Raw genomic sequence first — 12,151 nt, 5'->3', positions numbered from 1 at the left:
CATTCTTGCATTTTGTGTAATAGCTATCCTCTTTGCTTTATGACCTCTGGTCACCTGGTAAGTAGGTCATTTAAGCCTTTATCGAAGAAACTGATAAAAATATGATGCAGTACAGGTTTATTCCACTAGAGATATCCTTCCAAGTCAACATCAAATCACTGTCATTCAACTTGTTCTAAATCAACAAACTGTATTACTCTCTAGTTCATATCTTTTCATCTTTTGTAAAAAAAGAACATGAGAAGAAATGGAAATTATTAAGAATATGAAATAATACACCAAATCATCAATAACTAGAGAAGTAAAAATACAACCATGAAACTTCATCTCATGACCATCATATTAGCAAAAGTGATGAAAGATTAAAATGGTAAATGTTGAAGGACCTAGGGAAAGACAGACACACTAATGTATAGCAATACAAGAGTTCTGGAAAACAATTTGGAACTATCCTAGAAGTCACTAAACTATATATCTACTTTTAAAGCTACTGATGCTCCTCAAAAGGATTAAAAGTAGAAGGAAAGAGTCTATAAAAAATTTGTAGCCCAACTTTCGTAGTAACAAAGACCTGGAAATATAGAGGGTAAGTAAGCATCAACTGGGGACTATCTGAACAAAGTATGCTATATGGATATATTGGAATGGTATTGTGCTGTTAGAAACAACAAATATGAAGAAACTTGGGAAGACTTTATGAACGAATGCAGAGTGAAATATGCAGAACAAGAAGAAAATTCATTCAATGACCACAAAACATGAAGGAAAACAATACTGTAGGACATTAGAACTTTGATGAAAGACCAATTGTGGATTCAAAGGACTGATAGAGAACCTCTCAACTTTTGAGATGAGACAGGAAACTAGGTACAGAATGAGACATACACATTGTCACATACATTTAATGTGTACTTCATTGTTACAAGGAATCTTTCTATTGCTCAAAAAGGACAAATCACTGAAAAATAATAGTACTTTTTAACCAAAAAAGCATAAAACATTTTTAAACAGAACAAGAAAATTCACCAAATACTTCACTAAAATTTCAGTACTCTATTCCTTAGTTTAGTAACATTATTAAAAAAAAAAAGGAAATAAGGTTAGCCTAGCATGACCTGATTTCTTGTGATTTCCTGCTTCCTTTTTTACATGTCCACTAGCCATCTCTTTAACATAGTCTAGAACTTTGCCAAGATACAGAGTAAAATGAAATGGTCTATAGTTTATAAATTCCATTTTCTTTTGCTTTTCTAAAAATCAGGAAAACATTTGCCTTTCTCTCCAGTACTGTAGTGCTTGTCCCATTCTCCATTCTCTTTCAATAACCACTGAAAGTGGCTAAGCTGTCAGTGGTATTCACCAATTCTTTCAGCACCACAGAGTATGTATAGTTCATACAGGCCATCTTCTATAAAGAACTCTATTTTCTCTTGCTTACTACATGTACTTTGTGCATTTAAGACATTTGGATTTTATTCCAAGTATCTTGCTTGGATACTATCTCATGTGAACATCTGGATTTCTCCATTCCTATTCTTCTACAGTTGCTACTCTCTGGGAAGGAGTGGAAAATTTAAGGAGTACAGATCATTTTTACCCCTTATGATTATTTTTCACTGAAATTAGTGATCTATGAAATTCTAAGAAAAAACAAAAAGAAATGACAGTTTCAGTTTAGTTTTTTAAAGAACTGTATTTTCCTTTAGATGTGGACAATTTACTTTCTTAATGCTAAGAATCTTCTCAACAAAGACCAGATCAGATTGCACTTAAGAAATAAACTATATGTGTGTGTGATGATCTCTAAAATCCGTAATTCACACTTCCTTGATCTCCTCCACCTACACTTCTGCCCACAAAAGTAGCCACACTGATATCTCTCAGAACTACTCTACCTTCAAGGTCTGGAACTTGAACATTTTCCTATCTGACCACAAGCACCTGCCCCTTCTCCTCCCACTGCCTTGCTTTTTACCCGCACTGTGAACACCAATTCTTTGACCTTCCCCATCTACTTTTATATTGATCCAATTTTATCGTCATTTCCATTCCATATTCAATATGACATTTCAGGATGTTCTTTCTAAAATTTTCATTCCACTATACACTCGCCCCTTACATTGCCACAACCCCTGATGAAGTTTACTGTCTTTTTACTCTGATCCTAAGTGTTTCAACAGGACTTCACTGGAAAAAGTCAGAAAATCAAACCAAATGCCCCTGTTACAAATGAATACTATATATCTAAACTTCCCAGTAACCCTTTCTTTTTTAGTAAACTGTATTGAGCCATACAGCAATCACTCCAAACTTTTTCTCCAATCAACAATCCTACTGGTTGTCCTCTTCTGAAATTCAGACCATCTGCTTCTACCTTACTCTCTACAAATGACCTTGCCTCCTACTTTACTGAAGAGATTTAAGGAGAATTCCTTCAAATTTCGCTTTCTCCACGTCAAAATTTCTCTGTACTCCTCTGTAGAGAAAAGCTTCCTGCCTCCTTTTGAAGACTAACCCCACCACACCTATTCATTCTAGCCTTTCCATGACTTTGGTCAATTCTTATATTCGTAATTCTTCAATCTCTTGCAATCTTGTTATCACCACCACTCCAAATAAACCACTTTCAAAAGTCACCAATGATGTTTCAATCAAAATCAAAGGCCTTTTTTTTGGTCCTCAGCCTTCTTGACCCTACTATTCTCCTACTTTGGTATCAGCACATATCTAGTTGAATACAGTATGGAAAACCTTATCAAAAACTTGAACACAGATTTGAAATTTGTACAATTACAATTTTACAAATGATGAAAATCGCCCAGAAGTTAATAAACCCTTCAGGCCATAGGAAACTCTCTAAGACTTTATGTTGCAGAGAAGATATCAACCTGCATAGGCAGTTTCTTCATCTAGGTATTCCCCATGCCAGGGAAATCAATCCTATTCTCATCCTAATGCTGAACTATAAATGTGAATATCAGGAACTGAAAATCCTATTTGACCAATTAAACTAGTTTTCCAGATGTCCAAATAATAATAACAATAACTTACATTTACATAGTATTTTAAAATTTGCAAAGCATTTTATATTTATTCACTCACTTAATGCTCCAATTCTATGATATTACAGGCTATTATACACATTTTTCAGATTAGAAAACTGAGGCTCCCCAAGGATAAGTAATTTGACCATGGTTACAAAGCTAGTAAGTATCAGAGGAAGGATCTGAATCTAGGTCTTCCTGATTTCAGATTCACATTCTATCCACTATAATATGCTGCCTGTCAGGATAAGCTAACTGATAATTTTAGGGAAATAAATGATATCTACTTCAATAAAACAATTTGTAGCTTTAATTTCACAATAAAAAAGAATTTTGTCTTAACCAATACCTTTATCTTAGCAAACATTTACCTTTTCTGTAATTGGAAAGAGAAGCAATACGGCACAAACTGGTCGTGGCACCATGCTAAGGAGTTCAGGTTCCATACCATACACATCAACAAACTGCCAGTTGGGATGCAGACCTAATTGTTTAAGGAACTGATAAAAAAGAAAAATAAATTATATTATTAAGAGGAAAATCTTCAAATAAGCACTTAAAATTTTAAGACCATGAGGTAGGCATTGTATATGACAGAAACAAAATTGTTCAGCTTCACACTATACTATTGTACCAATAACAGTAGCATGTGGGTGTTTTAAGATGAGCTAGATGGACACAAATCAAAAGCAATTTTTACCACTATCAACAACAAATGCTGTGCTCTGCATCACCTTTTCTCTGAATCCATGCTTTAAATTAACTCTTGAAACCTGACAAGCTTCTCTCCCTAGAACTAAAAATTTGTCAGCTGGCCTGAAGTCATTGTGATAGTAATCTGTTAAGTTTTTTCCTTCTCAAAATAAGTAAGATGAAAAACAAACTAAATCTTCATAATTATTTACATTACAAAAGTGAAGGCAGTGAAAAGAGCACTCAATTGAGAAGCGCAAGAAGATGGAGGTTCTTGTTTCAGCTTCGATATGAACCAGCTGGCTCACCTGGGCCAAATCAGGGAACTTCTCTGGATTTTAGTTCTCATCAGTCCAAAGAGGACTGGTATATACTGGGCATATGGACCAAGATGGAAAGTTCCCATAAATACTCCAAAAATTATAGCAACACTTTTTGTGGTAGCAAACAACTAGAATCCATGTGTATTTCCATCAACTGGGTATAATGGATGAACAAACTGTAATAAGATGAATACAATGGATCTTACTGTACCTTAAGAAACAATGAATAAGAGGAATTAAAAGAAACATGTAAAAACCTGATGCATAGACAGAACCAGGGAAATAATATATAAACTAACTACAATAATGTAAATAAAAAGAACAATAAAACAAAACTGAATATTACATCATTATCATGACCCATTTTCACACCGGGAGATGATTAGTGCACCTTCCTCCTCCTTTTTTTGCTGGAGAGGTGGTATGCATTGTTGCATACTCTGTTAAATCTGGTCAATGTGGTAGGTTTTACTTTACCGGGTTTTTTTTTGTTTGTTTCAAGGAAGAACTAATGGGTACCAGGTAGGGTGCAAGAGAGAAGGAATATACCCAGAAATGTCTGTGATGTAAAGACAAAAGGTATAACTAAAACTTTAAAGAAAAAAAGGGGAGGGGTAACGTAAGCAAAATTGATTTCTAATGTCCTCTTCCAAATCCATATAAAACGAACCAACATCTCAGATACCAACATCTCAGAATTCACTAACATTTAAGTCTAAACTCAATGTGTCTAAAACCAAACATTATCTTCCCCCACACATCAGCTATACTCCTCCTGACTTCCTTATTTCTGTCAGCCACTCTCAAAACTTTGGAATCATCCTAGAGTCAGTCGTCCTTCTCTTAGTCACCAGCTCTTGTACTTTCTCCCCAATATTTCTAACAACCTAGTTTCTTTCAATTACCACTGCTTCTCCCCCACCTCCACCCCCACCCCCCAGCCTCACACCCCCCTGCAGCACTCTGTACATAATAGGTACTCAATAATTGGGGCTTTTTTTTAGGTATAACAATCAACAAATATTAATTAAGTTCCTATCAGATCCAGGTAACAAAGACAACCTAAGAGCTATTGACAGAGGGAAGTGAAGAACAAAGGCTACCAAAGTCTCCTGGAAGAGCCAGGTTTAAGGATTTGACATGAACAGCTCCATGTGGGAGCAAATTAAATGCACATTCAAAGCACCAAGGAAAAATACGTAAGTCACGTTCTTGGAACAATAACAAAAAGACCTTACATTTATATAATGATTTAAAGGTGGAAAATGTTTTCTTCAAAATCAGTACTAGAAAGTACCTTGATCTCACAGATGAAGACCAAAGGATTTGCCTCAAGTCACAAACCTCATTAGCAGCATTGCCAGGTTTTGAAATGGACAAATAATAATAAAAAGACAGGGATGGTCACAGTGGAGTTAGTAATGAGTTATTTTCAATACTGTAACGAATTCCAGGAGGATTAGCAAAACTTGAGAAAAAAGGATTAAGACTGCACTTAAGAGGTACTAAATGTGACTAATGGCTGCAAATCAAATAAAAAAGAACTTTCAACTTCATCACCTATATTCTAAAGGCAGGCATAACCATAAAGATAAGACAAGAAAAAGGTCAGACTCTAAGAAATAAAGAGGCAGCACAATTTAATGAAAGATGGCATTAAAGATAATCCTGGAGGGGTAGAATCGAGATGGCTAAATCACAGGAAGCAATACAGCCTATCACCTAGCAATATAGAAATACAACCCACTCTATCTCCTCTACAAAGATCTGGAAAAACACAACAGAGCAGATTCCGATGTGAAAAACCAAGAAAAAAAATTACAGTGAGTCATTTCTCCAGCCAATAGGAACTTGGTGAGATACAGAGGTCTTTGGACACTGAGGAGGGCAGAGTTTGGCCAGGAGCATGTGGTGGAGAGTACTCCAGAACCCAGTGACTGAAAGAAGGTCAAAAATAAGCACCCAGACAGGAAGCACAGGGGCAGAAAGAGATGCTAGGGGGATCTCTGGACAAGCACAGAGCACAAGTCTAAGTGCCACCTGGAAGCTTTCTTCATCACTACCAGGTTTCTGACCACAGATCCAAGGCAGAGAGCATGGGTCCTAGCTATGTAATGAGTAAGCAAGGAACAAATTTGAAAGAAAATCCTAACTGTATATCTCTGATCCCAGGAGCAGAGTAGGGATTCAGTTCTAGCCTCCAGCTCAGGTTGAAATCCACAGCAGAATAACCAGGGCAGGAGTCCCAGAACAAAGGGAAGTTTGCAGTACAGTCACTCTGAACCAACAGAGCTTCCTGGTAGGCTAACAACTACAGAGTCTCTAAGCACTCCAAACCTAGGTCAGGAACTTCTAGAACTCAGACCAGAAGAACAGTGAACAGACTTTACCTTGGATCACATCATTTTGGGACCACAGAAAGTTTGTAGCTCCCTAACCTGAGCTGTGAAAGCAGAAGGCCAAAATTGGACAGAAGTTCAGGCCAGCCCATATTTCCATAATTGCATAGATTCCAACACTAACATAAAGTCCAAAGTCAAGAAGTAAACTGGGGGCAGCTAGGTGGCAGTGAATAGAGCACTGGCCCTGGCTTACTGACTTACTGAAGAAAATAACTCCTTGAAAATTAGAATTGGCCAAGTAGAAGCTAATGACTTCAAGAAACATTAAGAAAAAGTCAAGACTGAAAAAATGTTAGAAAACATAAAGTACCTCATAGGAAAAACAGCAGATGTAGAAATCAGATCCAGGAGAAATAATTTTAAAATCACTTAGACCATCTGAAAACCATAAAAACCAAGTATCTTAGAACCAGAAGAAAAAGTAGAAATTGGAAGAATCTACCAGACACCTTCTGAAAGAAACCTCAAAATGAAAATTCTTAGGAATATTACAGCCAAAATCCAGAAAGAATTATTCATGTACCTAGGAGCCAAAGTCAGGATGATTTAAGATTTAGCAGCCACAATGATATGGAAAAGGAGAGGATGGAATATGATATTCTACAAGGAAAATGATCTAGGTTTCAACCAAGAATAATCCACCCAGCAAAACTAGGTATAACCCTATATGGGAAGAAATGGACCTTTAATTGAAATAGAGAAGACTTCCAAATATTCCTGATGAAAATACCAGAGCTGAGTAGAAAATCTGACATACAAACATAGCAGTCAAGAAAATATGGCAAACAGATTTCTGATCACATATCCAAGGCAGAGAGTATGGGCCCTAGCTACGTAAGGAGTAAGCAAAGAACAAATTTGAAAGAAAATCCTAACTGTGTATCTCTGATCGAAGGAGCAGAATAGGGATTCAGTTCTAGCCTCCAGCTCAGGTTGAAATAATAAGAGACCAGACAAGGTTAAACTGTTTACACTCCTATATGGGGAGCTGACACATGTAGCCTCAGAACTTTATCATCATCAAGCAAGGGTCAGGAAGTCCTTGAGAGAAAGTTTAATTAGAAAGCCTGAAAAGGATTCTGTCACGTTCTGATAATCTCAAAAGAAGAATGGAAAGAGTGGGAAAAAGGAACAACCTGGGAGAGGGGGCAAGAGAAAGAATGAGTTAAATTATCTCACATAAATAATGTATGCAAGTAGCAGTCTGTACAAACAATGAGGAAGAGAGGAAGGCAGGAAGGAATGGGCTATACTTGAACCTTATCTCATCTAAACTGCTCAAAGGAAAAGAAGAAAACACAAATTCACAAAGTTGAGTATAAAAATACATCTTAGCCAACAGATAAATAGGAGGGAGAGTAAATTAAGGAAAAAAGTAGTAACAAATAAAACAACTTTAAAGAGGGACCAAGGGAAAAAAAGGTGAGGGAGGGAAAGGGAAGGGGTAAATTACGGAAGGGATTAATCAGAAGTATAACAAACTAGGGGGCAGGGGAAAAAAGGCAAAGAAAAACCTAAGAGAATAAAATGAAAAGAAATATATAATTAGCAATGCATGTATATAGGACAACTTTACCCATAAAATGAAAGCAGTTACCAAAATGGATTAGAAACCAAAATACAGTAATACATTATTTCCAAGAAACACACTTAAAAGATAAAGATAAGGGGTGGCTAGGTGGCGCAGTAAATAGAGCACCAACCCTGGAGTCAAGGAGGACCTGAATTCAAATCCAGCCTCAGACACAACACAAAATACTAGCCTCGTTTCCCCCCATTAAAAAACAAAACAACTAAACAACATAAAGATATACATGGAGCTAAATTAAAGAGCTAGAGAAGAATCTATTATGCTTCAGCTCAAGTAAAAAAAGTTAGGGATAGCAACTAGAGAAAATAACAGCAAAAATAGACCTATTTAAAAGAGATAAGGAAAACTCCATTTTGCTGAAAGGTACCATACATAACAAATATCAATACTAAACAAATATGCACCACATGGCATAGTATCTAAACTATTAAAGGAAAAGTTTGTAAGTTACAAGGAGAAATAGACAATAAACCTCTAATACTGAAGAACCTGAATTTACCACTTTCAGATCCAGATAAATCTAATGATAAACAAAAAAGAACCTGAATAGACTATTATAGAAAAGGGAATAGAAAGGAGCATACTTATTTCTCAATTGTGCAAGGCATTTTCACAAATACTGACCATGTATTAGGACAGAAAAACCTTAGAAACAAATGCAAAACAAAAGCAAAAATATGAAATAAGTCTTTTACTCAGGAACTTTGAAGCAAAGATTAAAAATTACCCAGAAACTAAATAACGTCATCCTAAAAAATGGTAGGGGGGTAGCTAGGTGGCGCAGTGAGTAAAGTGCCAGCCAAGGAGTTAGGAGCATCCGAGTTTGGTTCCGGCTTCAGACACTTAACACCCACACCCACACCCACCCCCCCACACACAAAACTAGCATGTAACCTTGGGCAAGTTACTTAACCCCAATTGCCCTCCAAAAAGCAAAAAAAAAAAATGTTTGGGTCAATGAACAAATTATAGAAACAATCCATAACTGCATTAAAATGAAAACAATGACACAGTTTACCAAAATTTGTGGGATGCAACCAAAGCAGTACTTGGGGAAAATGTGTATCTCTAAGTTATTTTATCAATTAAAAAATAGATCAACAAATTGGGCATACTACTTTAAAAAAAAAAGAACCCAACTAGAAAATTTTTTTTAATTAAAAACTCACAATTAACAAAATAGATATACTGAAAAACAAAGAAGAGATTAACAAAACTGAAAATAAAAACACACAAAAACAACAAAAAATATTGAATTAATAAAATTAGAAACTGGGCCATTGGGGTTTTTGTTGTTGTTGTTCTGTCTTTTGAGGGGGAATGTTAAATAAATAAGAAAAAATTGATTAGCTAATTTGATTTTTTTAAAAGAAAGAAAAACCAAATTGCCATTATCAAAAATGAAAATGGTGAATTCACAACCAATGAAGAAACAAAAACAATTATTAAGTTATTTTGTCTAACTATATACCAATGAAACCAACAATCTAAATGAAATGGATATTTATAAAAATATAAAATACAGAGATTAACTGAAAAGAAATAAGTAGTTAAATAACCCTGTCACAGAAAAAGAAATTGAACAAGCCATAAATGAATTCCCATCAGACAGATTTACAAGTAAATTCTATCCAACATTTTTAAAAAATTAATTTATTATATAAATTGTTTAAAAATAATTATAGAAGTGTTCCTACCAAATTGCTCTTATGACACAAATATAGTTGTGACATCTAAACCAGGGAAAACCTAAACAGATAAAGAAAACTCAAAATTCCTAATGAATACTGACATTAAAAATTTTAAATAAGACATTAGCAAGGTGACTACAGTAATATATCACAAAAATACATTATGAATAGGATAGATTTATACTAGGAATGCAGGGCTGGGCACAAGAGACCATATTAGTAACAAAATCAACTAAAATCATGATTATTTCAGTAGATGCAGAAAAAAGATTTTGACAAACTACAAGATCCAATCTCATTACATTAGAAAGCATAGAAATAGAGGTGTCCTTTAAATAAGTAATACCTATCCAAAACCAAGAGTCAGTATTATCTGAAATGAAGATAAGCTAGAAGCCTTTCCAGTAACATCAGGGGGGAAAACAAGGATATCCATTATCCCCACTACTATTCAATACAGAATGAGGACTACTAATTCTGGTAATGATGGGTGGGGGGGAGACCATAGAAAAGAAATCAAAGGAACAAGCATAGGCCCAAAGGAAATATAACTATCACTTTTTGCAGATAATATGATGGTTTAGTTAGAGAACACCAAAGAACCAACCAAAAAAGCTAAGTAAAACAATTAACTTTGTAGCAAAGTCATAGAATAAAAAATAAACCCACATAAATCACCAGCATTTCTGAATATTACCAACAAAATTCAGCAGGAAGAGAGAGAAAGAGAAATTCCACCTAAAATAATTACAGACAGTATAAAATATCTGGGACTCTACTTTCCAGGATACACACAAGAACTAAATGAACACAATTACAAAACACTCTTTTCACAAATAAAGGCAGATCTAAATAATTGGAGAAAGGTTAATTGCTTACGGGAAGACCAAGTCAATATAATAAAAATTATAATACTACTAAATTATTTTACTTTTGTTGGTACCCCTCCAAATCAAACTAACAAAAGATTACTTTGTAGAGCTAGAAAATAAAGTAACAAAATTCATCTGAAGAAAAAAATAAGTCGAGAATATCAAAGTCAAGAAATATTTCAATATAATGGGGAAAAAAAGTAGAATGGAAGATGGCCTAGCAATACCAGATCCCAAACTATACTACAATGTTGTAATCATTAAACTAATTTAGTAATGTGTAAGAAAGAGAATTTGATCAGTGGAAAAGATTAAATACGAAATATAAAGAAACAAATAAGCACAATAACTTAGTGCTTGACAAAGCAGAGATGCCAGCTACTGGGGTAAAAACTCATTATTCAACCAAAAAAATGTTGAGAAAAGTGGAAAGTAATCTGGCAACATCTCACATTACTTACCAAGATAAGCTCTAAATGGTTTTATGATTCAGACATAAAAGGTGATATCATAAACAAATTAGAGGAGCATGGAAGAAATTACATGTCAGATTTATGGATAGGGAGTTCATGACCAAATAAAAGAGAGGTTCACGTGAAATCTGCTCTCCCAAAATAGAGGGTGCATGGTCAATTATTCCTGGTTTTCCGTTCCATCACAAAAACTAAGAAGTAATGGCAACTTCTCCTGCAAGGTTCCCATTATTTCCACCCCACCAATCAGTTTCTCTCTGTTTGTCAGAATCAGATCCAGAACAGAATTTCCTTTTGTTGGTTTTTCACCTTTTGAAAGAAGAAACTGTCATTCAGGTAAGACGAGAAAGTATAAGCTGTCCAGTTTTGGGCAAAGGGATCTAGGAGATGTCTAATCACTGAAGTCTCCCCTCATTTCTATGTCATTCCTTTGTGGAGGGTTTCTAATGTTTCCTGAACTATCCATTTTGCTTTTTCTATCTGTGTAATGTATAGTATACTCTGACCACAAAATAGCTTGTCTTTCCTCTGCAGTAGATCTTCACTTAAATTATTTCCCTTTTCTTCTATTAGTAGATGACCATCTTGGTTCGTTGGTGTTTTTGCCAGCTCTGTTCTTGACTCATCAGTATCACATAAATATACTGGTACTCTCTTCTGCTATTCTTTCTCTTATGATGTACTATTCTTCCTAATATTCTACCTACTCTTCTCTATGGCAACAGACTTTCAGGCATACGCTGGCAGTTTTCTTCTTTTTGCCTTTTTAGTTTAAAGCCCTTTCTGATTAGTTTCAAAATGGTTTTGGTTAAATTCCTCCCAGCACTTGAGATTCACTCCATCCCTTGCCAAGGGCCCATCATTCCTATATTTTAAGCTTTGCTCCAGTAATCAAAATCCCCATTTCAGCTATATTGTTTCTCAAAACTTGTTTCTAAAAGGGGCAGCTAGGTGGTGCAGTGAATAAATCGCCGGCCCCAGAGTCAGGAGGACCTGGGTTCGGATGCGGCCTTAACACACACACACACACACACACACACACACACACACACACACACACAC

At 35.4% G+C, this 12,151-nt stretch overlaps 1 protein-coding gene across 10 annotated transcripts in view; it reads right to left on the bottom strand.

Moving 5' to 3' along the window:
* UCHL3 (ubiquitin C-terminal hydrolase L3) overlaps positions 1 to 12,151 on the bottom strand; it is a 92,244-nt gene that overhangs the window by 61,080 nt on the left and 19,013 nt on the right. For all 10 annotated transcript variants that reach the window (XM_069066804.1, XM_069066805.1, XM_069066802.1 and 7 more), the window contains one exon: positions 3,416 to 3,544. In XM_069066804.1, the coding sequence (XP_068922905.1) occupies positions 3,416 to 3,544 (129 nt within the window). Of the gene's footprint in view, positions 1 to 3,415; positions 3,545 to 12,151 lie in introns of those variants that run through there.

Source organism: Petaurus breviceps, unplaced genomic scaffold (genome assembly GCF_028583685.1).
Source record: "Petaurus breviceps papuanus isolate PSGF00001 unplaced genomic scaffold, PetGlider_PUasm1.0 90730, whole genome shotgun sequence".
NCBI lineage: Eukaryota > Metazoa > Chordata > Mammalia > Diprotodontia > Petauridae > Petaurus > Petaurus breviceps.
This window is presented reverse-complemented; position numbering and strand designations above follow the sequence as displayed.